The sequence below is a fragment of the Leptopilina boulardi genome, unplaced genomic scaffold, assembly GCF_019393585.1.
Source record: "Leptopilina boulardi isolate dan_hultmark-lab unplaced genomic scaffold, ZJU_Lbou_2.1 LbouV2_229, whole genome shotgun sequence".
Taxonomy (NCBI): Eukaryota; Metazoa; Arthropoda; class Insecta; order Hymenoptera; family Figitidae; genus Leptopilina; species Leptopilina boulardi.
The window spans coordinates 233,980-248,448 of record NW_026137784.1 but is presented as its reverse complement, the minus strand read 5'-3'; the positions used below and the strand labels follow the sequence as shown (position 1 = coordinate 248,448).

The 14,469-nt window shown below is 24.0% G+C and overlaps 2 protein-coding genes and 1 long non-coding RNA gene across 6 annotated transcripts; 2 read left to right on the top strand and 1 right to left on the bottom strand.

The window, feature by feature from the left end:
- The first annotated feature begins 247 nt into the window (after positions 1–247).
- LOC127280238 (uncharacterized) lies at positions 248–8,597 on the top strand. 2 transcript variants are annotated; one of them, XM_051303136.1, is made up of 7 exons: positions 248–715; positions 1,439–2,117; positions 2,199–2,307; positions 6,439–6,760; positions 7,273–7,506; positions 7,596–7,831; positions 7,972–8,597. In XM_051303136.1, exons 3-7 carry the CDS (start codon positions 2,253–2,255, stop codon positions 8,184–8,186), a joined length of 1,062 nt encoding a protein of 353 aa, XP_051159093.1. In that variant the 5' UTR covers positions 248–715; positions 1,439–2,117; positions 2,199–2,252; the 3' UTR covers positions 8,187–8,597. The 2 variants fall into 2 exon arrangements, with proteins under 2 accessions (XP_051159093.1, XP_051159094.1); XM_051303137.1 differs by lacking the exons at positions 248–715; positions 1,439–2,117; positions 2,199–2,307 and adding an exon at positions 5,797–6,049.
- Positions 5,671–10,336, bottom strand: LOC127280239 (uncharacterized). Of its 2 annotated transcripts, none has more exons than XR_007842814.1 (4): positions 10,191–10,336; positions 7,589–7,795; positions 7,261–7,489; positions 5,671–5,751 (listed from the first exon to the last, which is right to left on the bottom strand). It is a non-coding gene; the product is annotated as an uncharacterized LOC127280239 (long non-coding RNA). The 2 variants fall into 2 exon arrangements; XR_007842813.1 differs by lacking the exon at positions 5,671–5,751 and adding an exon at positions 6,056–6,255.
- On the top strand, positions 10,218–13,783 carry LOC127280237 (RDS/peripherin-like protein xRDS35). Of its 2 annotated transcripts, XM_051303133.1 has the most exons (5): positions 10,218–10,510; positions 10,751–11,024; positions 11,289–11,570; positions 11,706–11,824; positions 11,925–13,783. In XM_051303133.1, the coding sequence occupies exons 1-5, from the start codon at positions 10,218–10,220 to the stop codon at positions 12,199–12,201; spliced, it is 1,245 nt and encodes a 414-aa protein (XP_051159090.1). In that variant the 3' UTR covers positions 12,202–13,783. The 2 variants fall into 2 exon arrangements, with proteins under 2 accessions (XP_051159090.1, XP_051159092.1); XM_051303135.1 differs by lacking the exon at positions 11,289–11,570 and having other exon boundaries at positions 11,925–13,782.
- The last annotated feature ends 686 nt before the right edge of the window (positions 13,784–14,469 follow it).

Sequence of the window (14,469 nt, the reverse complement as noted above, 5' to 3'; positions counted from 1 at the left end):
GTTAATTTATTATTTTTAAGACAAATTAAATAATAATAATAGATTTCTCAGAAGATTAAAAAAATTTGTTATTTTGAGAAATTTTGATTTTATTGCATTCTCATTTTTTTTTTTTTTTTTGATTAATTAATTAAATGGGATATTTAGTTGACATTTTAAAAAAATAATATTATTGAAGATTTTTTATAAGTTTTATTGATTTATATAAATAATTTTTTAAATTTGTTTTTCAGCGAATAAATATGATGGATTTGTTCTTGTTACAATATTTATAAATTTATTTGTGCACGCATAAAATAGAGCGCAAAATACACTTTCACTTACGCATATAAGTGCGTGTAACATGTAAGTTTGCACCAGAATATATATTTTATAAAGGTTCCCCCTGCCATTTTCAACGCTAGATAGAATACTACTTTCGCTTTCTGATCGTTCCGAAGAGCAACTCCTGAGCTCTTTTCTTAACGCTTTCGCCGATCCCCGCTCAATCAAGCAAACGAAAAGATCACTGACTTGTCGTGGTATAGTCCTCTCGGATTCAAAAAAAAAAATTTCAATTTTTGATGTGCGTGATTTTAAATATAATTTTTTTTTCAAGATTTTATTTTCAAAAAAAAAATAATTTTGTGAAAAAGTGTGAAGTGTTAAAAAAAATTATGTGTGTATAAATTTTAAAAAATATGTGGAGTAGAGAGAAAAAAACAACAAAAAAAAGGTATGAATTAAAAAAAAAATTTTGAGACCTTTTGTTAAATAGAAATTATATAATTTAGTAGAGTAATAAAATTTTTTTATGATTTGAAAATAAAATAATAATTTTGTCAAGGTGAGGGAAAAATAAAAAATTTTGTTTGGAAATTAAAAGAAAACAAAATGGAATATTTATTATGACAATCCTGTAATATCATTTTTTTTCATAAAAGTAAATTTTTATTTATTTATTCGTTTATACACAATTTTACAATCCAATTGTATCATAAATAAACTATTCGATATGAAATAGACGAATATTTTTCAAAAAAAAATTTTAATGTTAAAATTTCTTTAGAACTTTTCTTTTATGTACTCATTGCATATGATTATATGTATAATCATTTTTTTGAAAAGTTTACCAAATAATATAACCTAGGAACTATTATTTTTTTTTGTAAATAATTTTTAAAAAAATTTAAGTGAAATATTATAATTCATTTTATATAATATAATTCTCTCTGTAGAAAGAAAAAAATACTAATTTTCTCTTTATCTAGTAATTTAATTTTTTTTAATATTTAACTTAAAAATGTTTTTTTATGTTTTATATTTTTTTTTATATTAATTTTTTTAATATTAGACTTTTTTTTATTATTTTAAATAATAAATCATTTTTGAAAAATTTGTATAAGAAATAATTCATGATAATAAATAAATTTATTAAATCATTACCATTTATTTCTAGGATGAAGATTAAGGATCAATAACCCCATTTCTTTTTGCTAAACCTGCTACATCTTTGATTTTATCATCGTTTACATATATATCTACTTTTTAAATATTTCACATGGATCAGACTATTGAAGTTGTTCCTAATTTGGATATACGATGGAGAAAAAAATGAATATGAAATGAACGAAATATTTGAAAATTTCTTTTGGAATTATCTTTTAATATTCAAAAATAATTTGAATAAAAAAAAAAAGAAATAGATACATGAATAATTTTGATAAAAAATCTAACAGAGAAGGGAGATAAATGAGAGAAGGAGTAAATTTCCTTTCTCCGGAGATGTCGTAAAACGAATAGCGAAGCATACCAGCCCTACTCTCAACATTAAAATATATAGAGTCTTGTTTTCCTTTCGTACTTGCCGATTGTAACACAGAAGAAGAAGAAGAAGAAGAAGAAGACGAAGAAAAAGGAAAAAAAGGAAAAGTTTATATTAGTTATATTCAACTGAAGTGAGGTGTTATTATTTCAAGAAAGAGATACTTTCGTCGTGTAACAAACAAAACGGTACACTCTATTTTCAAGTGTGGGAAGCTGTAGATGGACCTCTTAACTTTTGTTTTTGAAAGGATAGATCAATTTCATATATATTTGAACTAGGATTTTTTCTTCAACAAGCTCTCAATGATAGTGTGAGATTTTGTTTGTTTTTTTTTTTCTATTCAATTTTATTTGAAACAATTTTTTTTTACATTTTTCTTTTTATATTACAGATATTGAATATTGGTGTTTTATTTATTATCAGTGATACTTGATTGAAGTGGAAAATGATGTTTGGAAATTACAGTGAAACCTGTTCGGTGAGAACCGAAGATGTTGAGGGTGAGTTTTATTTTTTTGAAAATTTAATTAGACTTGGAGATAATTTTAGAAATTTTTTTTTGAAAATAGTAAATTGAATTTATTAAAAACAAAAAATCAAAATTACTGTATATTATAAAATATAATTTTTTTTTACTATTAAATATTTGATGGTAATATAAAAATTTACAAAAATTTGAAATTTACATTAATTTAAGAAAATTTAAGAAAAATTGAAATTTTTTTTGTGCCTTTTTATATTTGGAAAAACGAAAGGTGCAAAATAGAAATTTCTATAGTAGTTTTTCTGATCTTTGAGAACAAAGAAGCAGAGCAGAGAAAAAAAAGCTTATAAACCAGTCAAGTATGAAATTCGGTGAAAGTTGGGCGAACTAAAGAAAAAAAAAAGAAGAAATTTAATGATTTTGCAATATCATTCTCGCAACATCCTAAAGGATCATTATTTTTTATCATTTCGAAATTATGCTAATAAGATTTTGCGTATCGGAAATAAATTTTTTTTCCATCGAAATCCTTTTTTTTTATTACCAAATAGAAATAGTCAGTTTTTAATTTGAAAAAATAGAATAAATTTTGATGATTTTTTTTTTTGCAAAAAAAATCTTGCAAATCTTTTTGATACTTGTTTCAAGGTTGAACGAACCTTGAAGATTCGTATTTATCTTTCAATTTTGAGAAAATTAATTGACTCCCGAAGACGAAGATTTCAGATAAATTTAAATAAGCATATATTTGGAATTTTATCTTCAAAAAAAAGTCCAGCTGGTCAAAAGATCGTATTTTTTTTATGTCATAATACTATTAAGTCACGATAGTAAATTAACTTTTTTTAAAAAAAAAAAAAAAAAAAAAAGCAGAATTCCTTGAGAATACACATGTAATTAGGACATGCCTTAAGGTGTATGTAATTTATAAAAAAAAAATTGCAATAAAACATGAAAGTTTTAAATTTTCTAAAAAAAAAATATTAAGCTTATAAAATATTAAATGACAATTTTTCTTGAATATAGAAAAAAAAAACTTTTTTTAAAAACTGGGATTGTATAATGCAACTGTGGATTCTAAATACCACAATTCTAATGAAAGTACATATATGTGAATAGAAACTGTACGACCTCGACTCACTTTCGACATTTTGCACCTGAGTAATAAGTTCTCTTCTTTTTTGCATGACTGCTCACAAATTAGTCGAATAACAAAATGGGAGGGTCGCTTTCTTCTTGTGGACCTACAAATGCAGGCATATCTTTTTTTTTTTTTTTTTTATTATTATCATTTCTCTTAAAAACGATCACGTACAAGAAAGTCAAGCACTTGAGAATGGTAAACCGACAATTAGAGAAAAATAAACAAATTGTGGTTTCATGAGATTATTGTAGTGTTTGAGAAACAATCTTATGGAAATAATTGTTTTATAGTTTAATTTAAATTAATTCTCGTTTTCTTTTTTTTTTGTTACTGATTTTTATTTTATTTAATTATTATTTTTTATTATATTACTAATTTTTTTCCTTTTTTTAAATTATTTATTTATAATTCATTCATTGAAAGTGAACGTCGAATAATAATAATAAGTTTTCAAGAAAGTTGTTTTTAATAAAACAATAAATTTTCACGTGAAAGTAGAAAATATGGAATAAAAAAAAGATAACAAAAAAATTAATAAAACAAAAAATAAAAAAGACAAAACTGTGGTGACCATAATAATTTATTATTTTTTTATAAAAGCAAATGAAAATATAGATTGAAAATAGATTATAAAATAGATTGCATTTTTTTTGTAATAAATAAATTAATCGCCTTGTCGATAATTAATTAAAAAATGAATTTCTATTCGTAAATTTGTTTTTATGAATACATTTTTTTTCTATTGTGTTCCTTGGATTTACTAAGATTTATTGAAGTGGCATGATTTTAAATTCCAGACAAGAGCATTACACAGATGTTACTCGTTTTATTGGTTTGGAATACTAAACAATTTCAATTTTTGCCACTATAATACTTTATTGCATTACTACCGGATTGTCAGGAATTAATGTTTCGCTTTGTTATGCATGTTTGGTGCCATGCCAAATAAAATTTTTGTTTTTACGATTTTACTTGTATCACGTGTGTACAAATTTTTATGCATTTAAATGTAATTTAAATTTAAATCACAGTTTATTTCTAAATTACTTAATTCTATTTTTGTCTTCTTCATTATCCTTTACAGTTTTTAATTATTATTTTTTTGTTAAAGAAATTCGAAATCTCCTAATTAATAAGTTTTTTGTACTTTAAATTTATTTGAAAAATGAAAGTATAAAAATTACAGACATATAAATCTAACTTACCGACCGTTGGTAATTACCGACTGATGTTAAAAAAGTTTTTTTGAAAAATGAAAATATAAAAAATTACCGACACAGAAATCTACCTTACCGACCGTTGGTAATTACCGACTGATGTTAAAACAGTTTTTTGAAAAATGAATATATAAAAAATTACCGACACAGAAATCTACCTTACCGACCGTTGGTAATTACCGACTGATGGTAAAACAGTTTTTTTCGAAAAATGAAAATATAAAAAATTACCGACGTAGGAATCTACCTTACCGACTGTTGGTAAAACAGATTTTTTTGAAAAATGAAAATATAAAAAATTACCGACACAGAAATCTACCTTACCGACCGTTGGTAATTACCGACTGATGGTAAAACAGTTTTTTTGAAAAATGAAAATATAAAAAATTACCGACGTAGGAATCTACCTTACCGACTGATGGTAAAACAGTTTTTTTTGAAAAATGAAAATATAAAAAATTACCGACATAGGGATCTACCTTACCGACTGTTGGTAATTACCGACTGATGGTAATTTTTATTTTTCAAAAAATCTGTTTTATCATCAGTCGGTAGTTACCAACAGTCGGTAAGGTAGATCCCTATGTCGGTAATATTTATATTTTCATTGTTCAAAAAAACTGTTTTACCATCAGTCGGTAATTACCAACGGTCGGTAAGGTAGATTTCTGTGTCGGTAATTTTTTATATTTTCATTTTTCAAAAAATCTGTTTTACCAACAGTCGGTAAGGTAGATTCCTACGTCGGTAATTTTTTATATTTTCATTTTTCAAAAAATCTGTTTTACCATCAGTCGGGTAATTACCAACGGTCGGTAAGGTAGATTTCTATGTCGGTAATTTTTTATATTTTCATTTTTCAAAAAAAAACAGTTTTAACATCAGTCGGTAATTACCAACGGTCGGTAAGGTAGATTTCTGTGTCGGTAATTTTTTATATTTTCATTTTTCAAAAAAAAACTGTTTTACCTTAATTGTTAAACTACTTAGAAGTGTTAAATTAATTGTTTACATATTATTATTTTTATATATATTAGATTTATTTTTTCCATTGTGAACTTATTACAGTTTTTTACAAATTTTTTTTTTCGCAAACTTTCTGAAAAAAATGAATAAAAATTAATATTTTTATATAATTTATAATAAAGACGAATTACATGTTTATTTTTGTTTTGACCTGAGTTAATAAAACTTTCATTAACTCAAAATTCGTTGATTTAGTCACCTGTCATTGAGGTGAAATTTGTCACGTAGACAAATTTCTAGTTTTCGTATCGAGGACACGTAGTCAAATTTCCATGAATCAGAATAATCTTTTTCTAATATAGATAAATTACTTCGTTTAAATTGTTTCTATAATTGACAGTATTAAAAAAAATGTTTATAAATAATTAAAGGTAAAATTAAATTAAAGCCAAAATAGTTGTTTTTTTATAATTATAGAAATAGAAATATTTTTATAATATTTAGAATTGAAAGTATATCGTCAAACTTTCATTTAATTTATTTTCATGTAAATTCATATCACGTAAATTTACGTGTGAGTTAATGATTCCGCTTTACTCTATTCAATCGTGATGATGTGTTATATTTATTCACGTGACTGAAAATTTTATTAGTGATGAAATTATCTTAGATTTATAATCTTTTAATTTTCTTTTTCACGCCTTATTAATTAATAGACATGAATATTTTAATTTTCTCAGTTCAAGTTCAAGATTTATTTTTTTTTTTTATTTCAAAAATTGAATTAATTTCTGAATAATTTATTATTACTTTTTTTCAGATGTGATTAGAAAAAAACTTGAAATTCTATTGAAAGAAGGAACTCAAGTTCCGGCTGATGAAGATAAGGAAGATTTAGAATTACCTCCTTATTATGATGATAAAAAATTTAAATTTGCTCAAATTTGCTTTCACAATAATCTCTTTACAATGATGATAGCTAAACTCTCGGGACTTTTGACATTATTAGCAATACCATCAATTTTAGATATTCTTATATTTACTAAACAAAGTGGCACACCATGTGCAGCTTTTCGACGTTATTTTTCAACGATTCTACACACTTTCATATGGTATGAAAAGAATCCCCTCAAAGCAAAAGAGTATGTAAATTTTTTATTTATTAATAGTTATCAAAAATTTTATCAAGAAATTTCCGTATAAAAAAGACGATTTTATAGTAAACTTAAAAAGAAATGATAAAAATGTATTTGTTCTTTTTTTCCTGATAATTGAAATTTAAATTATATTCAGTTCATTTGAATCAATTTAATATTTTTATTCATTCACATGAACTATATTTTGCTACTAAGAATAAACGGGAAAAATTTTCTGAATCGATTGCAATTCACAAATTTTAATGACTTTTCTCAGAGTAATGAAAAATACTGTGAAAAATACAGTCAAAAATAAAATCAAAGAATTATATTTTAAAAAAAATCAAATTTTCGATAAAATAATAAAAATTGCAGTCCATTAATCTCACATCGTGTTGAAAAAATTTATAATCTTAAAATTAAGAGTAATAAAATTTGTTTCTTAAATTATAAATTTAAAAATTTAATTTAATTTTTACCTGTAATTACCTAATATTAATATTTACCTTTTCTTCAAGATTCTTTAATTCGTTGAGAACTGTGAGAAGAAAACATTGTTTAGCATCGCGAAAATGTTTTCAAGGTGGTCTCCGAAGAATAACTCAAACCGACATGGCAATCACACAATTTGGATTTATCGGTTTTACTTTAATGTCCGCTGAACAATTGGGTGTTAAGGCAACCGAAGAAGAACTCGAAGGAATTGTTCACTTTTGGCGCGTAATTGGTTATATGCTGGGAATGGAAGAAAAGTATTAAAACATTTTTTGAATAACATTTTTTTTTTATAAAAAATATTTTAATTATCTAATTTACGATTTTTTTTTCTCTTACCTTACAGATATAATCTTTGCAATGGAACTGTCGAGGAATGTCGAATTCTTTGTCGACTTCTTCTTAATGAAGTATTCATTCCACTTTTTGAGAAGGGAAATGAAAAATTTGACGAAATGGGACGAATTCTCATTGAAGCAATGTGGCCGTTCATTCCATTTTTAGATCCAAAAGCATTCACTTCTTTTACATTGCAACTTGCAATATCTGCGACAATCAATAATAATCATTCTATTGTCAATGGTATATAATTTAATATTCTATTTCTTCTGCTTTTTTTTTAATGTAATTTTAAAAAATATAACATTTTCATTTGGAGATTATTCATAATTATTAATTATTGTTATTAATAATTTAATTAATTAATAATTTAAAATTTGCAGAAACATCATCGCTGCCATTCAAGAGCAAATTATTATTGAATCTTCAATTGAATGTTCACAAATATTTGATGCCAACAAAACATTGGTGGTCAGCGATTTTTCGAGCAATTTTTAATTTTCTTCTGAGACTTGCAATTTTCCTCACAGAAAATTATCCCCTTTTACTATACACTACCTTTGGAAAAAAGGCGATCGTCAAATTCCATAATGAATGAATTCAAAATTAGAAGAAAAAAGAAAATCTGTTTTTTGATTTAAAAAAATTTTAATTAATTAAAGAAAAAGATACTTTTTCGTATAAAAAAAAGCTTTTTTTGGTTCGTAATAAATCGAATTAGTAAAAGAAAATTAGAATTAAGAATTAAGTAAAAGAATCTTAAATCTCTTTCAAAATAAAAGATACTCAACTTTTATTAAAAAAAATGTTTAAATAGGAAATTTTTTAAATTCTTTTTTGTTTTAATTAATTGAAAAGACATCTTTTTTAGGAGTGCAGTGGAGTTTTATAAAAAAAACGAATCGTGATCAAAAACCAAAATAATATTCCAAATCTTCACATAAAGTGAATTTATTAGATAATTTTTACACTTAAGTAAAGAAAAAAAAGGGGGGGGCGAGAATTATAATGCAATTCAATTATCATAAATTATTTGTTGTAAAATAATTTTCATTTTGTGTAAAACACTTAATTTATTGAATTATCATTTTAACTTTAAAGAAAAAAAATCATCGCATTGTAATTTATTATTTTTACCCTTTTTGCTTTAAATACTAGAAAAAATAAATTTCTATTGTTTTTTTTAAGAAATATAGAAATTTATTTTTAAATAAATTAAAAAGAAATAAAATAAAAATTTTTTAATTAAATTCAAAAATAAAGGAAATTTTAGTAAAAAAAAATGACGAATCATTTGTAAACAAGGTAATTGAAATTATTAGAAATTTTTTTTGTAAATGTATTAGCCTAATTAGGCATTAATTCGTAATTAGTTAAAATTAAGTAATACGCTATTTACTATTTTTAAAAATTAGTTCTAAGATGATATTGTAAAACAGTATGGCAAAAAATTTAGATTTAAATTAAGATTAAACAATAATAATTATCCCATCTATATTGTTTGCAATTGTTAGAATTTTATTTATAAATTCAAAAGAAAAATAAAATAAAATAAACGAACATCGATATGACAAGTGATTGAGTGTAAATTCAGTGTAAACTTTTTTTTGACACATGCCACATTATATCGATAGCAATAATTTTTAATTAATTTTTCTATAGTTAATAATATGTATAATTAATTAATTTCTCTTGAATTGAAACTAAGATTTGTCAATTAATATGGATTCCGGTAAGTTATTTGTAAAATTCAGTACTTTAAAAACATTTTTGTTTTGAAGTTAAAAATATTTTAATTATTAATTAAATTTATTTATTGTAATAATATTAAATTCAATTTATTTATAATAATTTTAATTTAATAATTAAAATTTTTCATTTTAATAGTAAGATATATTTTTTGTTTTGAATATTTTTTTTTAAGCGGAAGAAGATACGAAAATAAAAGTAAAAAAAAAATGTTTCCGCTAAAAAAAATATATATGTATTACTAAACCGGAATTGAGAAGTCGTGAGAAAATAAAGTTTGGTTGTGTTAATTTTTTTTTTTTAAATACACAATTCGCACATGGATTTTAGACACTTAAGAAAAAGTTAAAAAGAAATTCGTCATTCTTGTAATATGTGCTCGAAGAGACTGGTTTTGCATGCCACTGGGAATTAAGGTCATTCGCAAAGGCTAATTGCACGGTCATTATACCCGTATGTCTTTTTTTTTTAATTTTTTGCGGCAATTATCTCATTCTACAAGGATGACATTTGAGATCTGATATTTGTACGCAGGATATGGGGTCAAGTATATTCATATCAGTTAATTTATGGGCTTTGATATTCCACTTAATAATAAAAATAATAATAATAAACTATATTTTCGTTTAGAAATAAAAAATCGTGATTTTAGAGAGAAAAGCGGGACAATTTTTTTTTTTTTGCAATTTGTTTTTTGAATAAATAAATATTTTTAATTTCTGTTATTATTAGAATAATTATTATTAATAATTATCAAAATTTGATGAATTTTAAAAGAAGTAAAAGTATTTTCAATTAAATGAAAATTCTTGTAAATTATCTGTAACTATATTTAATTAAATTTGCTACTTACTGAGAAAAATATTTTCCAGGTGGCTGAATGGCGAACAACGAATTATGTTCTTGCACAGAGAATTCACCAAGAAATAATCAAATATTCTCCCAAACACCTTGTATTTTTTGTAATTGTGATTGGGAATCGAAAATTGGTCGCAGAATTGCTGTCAGTCTTGTACTTTTAGAGATTAAACGATTTTTCCTCTTGGCTTTAGAAATGATGATTGAACTTTCAGTTCTTCAATTTTCCGGAGCAATAAAATCAATTATTCTCAGCTTTGTCGATGTTGCTCTAGGAATTCCTTGTGCCCTTGCAGCAATTTCTTCAATTCGCAAGTATATCTATAATTATTTTTCAAAAAAAAATTTTTAATTTCATTTCTCAACAAAAATACAAAAAAAAAAATTATTTAAAATTAAAATTCAACTATTTCATAATAATGTAATTTAAAATATTTAAGAATAAAAAGGAAATGATTTTGAAACTAAATGAGGACAAAGTAATTTAGAAATAGAAAATTGGAAATTCTTTTTCTTTCTTTTTTTTTTAATACAATGGAAGTTCTTCTATTTCAGGCGCCAGGAACAACCACGTTATTCGAAAGTGAAAATTCTCTTGAAATGTGTGGTATTAATAATAGTTATATGTGCCATACTGAATATAGTGACCTTAGCCTCGATTGCCTATCATGTAAGCGTAAAACAAAGCACAATAAAGGGAATTTTTAATTTTTCAATGAATAATTATCTTAACGACAATTATTACAAATATAATTTGGATGAAATTCAATTTGAATTACAATGCTGTGGACATACGACTTATACTGATTGGTTTCTCCTCGATTGGAAGGTAAACCTCACGACTTATTAATAATTTTAATTTTTTTTATTCAATCTAAAATTTTGAAGACTATTGTAGAGTTTTTTTTTTATTAATAATTTTATGGAATATTAATAATTTAATTAATGAAATAGAATTCTTTTTGAAAAAATGAATTAATTTTTTCATTTCAATTTGATTTTTAACTTTTTTTCTGACAAAAAGAATTTTTTTCGCTTTTAAAATGAATTTTCAAAGGTAGTAAATAAATAATTTTCCCACGAAATTAATTAGAAATCAGATCATGTATCGCGCAAGAAGAAAAATAATAATCTACGGGCAATAAATTCAGATAAAGAGTTTAGGGATCGTGATGTGCCTTTCAGCTGCTGCAATATTCATTCTTTGCTGTCTTGTGTCAATATAAAAATGACAGAAGCAGATGTTAAAACAATTAACTCTCTTGGTTGTTCAAAAATATTGAGTTACATTCTCATCAGAATTGTCATTTTTGGTTATATAATGACAGCATTGGTTATCATCATCTACATCATTTTGCTTTATTTTATAATAAAAGTATAATAATTTTCTTTTCTACTTTATGAAATAAATATAATATTGGATAAACCAAAATTATTTTCACCTCTTTTTTAAAAATAAAATAATAATTATAATTTTTAATTATATTTTACCTCTTAATTCTTTTTGCAGATTACACGAAAACCTCTTCCACAGGATTGCCCTTCGGATTGTTCTTGTCTCTCCACCGAAAATAGTTCACCCAGATGTCCATTGTTGCTACAAAATTCTCCCTGTAGTTGTAGTTCCAGGTATTAAAAAAAAATTCTCTCTAAAAAAAAGAAAATGTAAAAATTTAATTTAAAAAAAAATTATACTTTATCAATTAATTTATATAATTATTATTTTCAGTTCAACGTCGCTTTCGGTAGGAAAAGAAATACCCTGTTCAAAAAATTCTTTTCAAACATTTAGAAAATCCTCATTTTATTGGCGCAATAATTCATTTAACAAAAGAAAAAGAATAACAACAAAAAAAAGTTCATACTCAAGTTACAGTGATGAAGAATCGTCAATGGAATATTATGTAAATCGTGAAATTGCCCAAATTAAGCCCAGTGTTCATAAACAGCATGAGATTTCTCAAAAATCATCAAAATCTTCAGTAATTTTGTCTAAAGTAGAATAAATTTTATTATTCAAGAAAACTTGACCTAGGAGAATAAAAATAAATCGAGAAAATAGAAAGTAAAAAAAAAAAAACTAAAGGACAATCAAAAACAAATATTTATTTCAAGATGAGGACTTATCGTTTCTTGAGGAAGGCTCTTCTCTTTTCTATCCTAATCTCTTTAGATAAGATAGCGTACGATCACGTATTAATAAACTTCAGATAAAAAAAAAAACACAATGATTAAAAAAAAAATCGTATTTTTCTTGTTACTTTCAACTTATGGGTGGTCGAAAAATTAGAAATTTCTTTTTTACCTCGTTTTTCATTGTTAAACACCCGTGTATATCAGGTTGCATACAAACAGGAAAATCTTCTCCAAAACATTGTTTTTTAAATTGAAATTTTTTTTCCATAAAAAGAATTTTTCAAAATAAAATTATTATTTAATTTTTTTTTTTTTTTTAGAAAGGAAAAAAGAAATATTTTTACAATTTTTCTATTTATCTAACTATATCTAAACGACCTACTTTTATGACGCTGCCAAAAAAACAGGTGGTAAGACGAAATTATTCACGTAATTTGTTGAAATTTCGTCGCGTTACATTATGACGTTTTCAAATCGACGATTGAGTGACGTCCTCATTGACGTCTAGAATTTAATTTTCAAAGAATAAAGTAATTCTTTACTAAAAATAGCATTTTCCAATTATTGCAAAAGAAAAGTATTTTCGAAAAAAAATTTCCTTATTTTTAAATTTCGTCCATTTCTAGTATTTTTTTCTTGAATTTAAAAAAAAAAAAATAAAAAAATTAACTACGAATTTAATTATAACAAAGAGAATGTTTAATGAAATGTTATATCAGTTTTTGAATGAATTGAGAAATGACTTAATTGGATGCAATTTGCAATGTAAGACCAAAATTATTATCCATTTAAAATTCATTAAAAAATATTGTCAGTCATTTGTTAATAATACAAAACCGGATATAAACAAATTTTCACGAAATTGTTTTGACAAGTGCGTGTTCCTTGTCATTTATTTGTTCAAGTTAACAACAACTTTCCCTGAATAATAAATGATACTCGGAAATCTTTTATCTTATTTTTATGGTAAGAAGAAAAAGAAAAAAAAAAAAGCCGGATAAATTCCAAGAAACAATTTTCCCCGTTAATTTATAGTTTTTTGTTTGGATTTTTCTTGTAAAAAAAAAGAAAATTATTGATAAATTTTCGTTTTTTTTATTTGTTCGTATTTTTTTTTTTGAAAATGAATTCACAAGCTAAGTAAAATGATACACTCTCGGTGCTTTTAGACGAGTCTGACCCGGCTTGTAATAGAACGACCGCGTTGCGCTTTGCATTTCTGGCGTTCCAGTCGTTGACACGAAAACAAAAACAAAAAAAAAAATTAAATATTTAGAACAGGTCGCGATTAATGTGACAAAAATAGTTTGTACAGTTTAGAATTTTTTTTCCAAAATTCAGTACTCGAAATGTTTCACTTTTCAATTTTAAAAAATTAATTTCAATTTCAAATATTAATAATTTTTAAATCTATAGTTTTTTTTATACAATTTTTCTATATTCTATAAGTAAATAAATAAATATAGTTTTATATAAAATAATAAAAAAAAAAAACCAACAAATTTTTTTTTTTTTTTGATTTTTCGTTTATGCGAAATAAAAATTGTTTTTTTCTCGCGAACAAAATCTTTTGAAAGTTCCTTTGTTCTTACCTAGTTAGCTTATTTAGAATTACCGAGAGTCATTTGAATTTTGCGATTATTATTATTTTTTTTTTTAAATATTCAAAGAGACTGTAATTTAAAGTAATTTTCGTGAGTTGAACGCATAAAAGAACTTTCGAGCGCTAGCCAGTCGATCTTGAATTTATGAGTTTCACCGGGAGTGTAAATCCGCACAAGGACAAAAGCTATCTTGTAATTTACACGAAACCTTTCTCATCTTTTTTTTTTTCAATGTCAAACTTTTTGAACAAAGTAACTTTTCTTTTTTTTACAAGATTCATCTTAAATAAAAAAAAAAAAAAAAATTCGCAAAACAAATAAAATTCTGAATCGAAATTTAAAAAAAGAAAATTTCAATTTATTTCAATTATAATTTATAAATTAAATTATTTTGAATTTTCCGCGAGCAAAAAATAAATAAATTTTTCCAAAATTTTAATTTTGGGAATTCTTTCTTTTCTTTTTCTGAAAATACTTTTCTCTTAGGAATAGTTTCAATTTGGAACAATAATTTCATTTTGAAAAATATTTTCC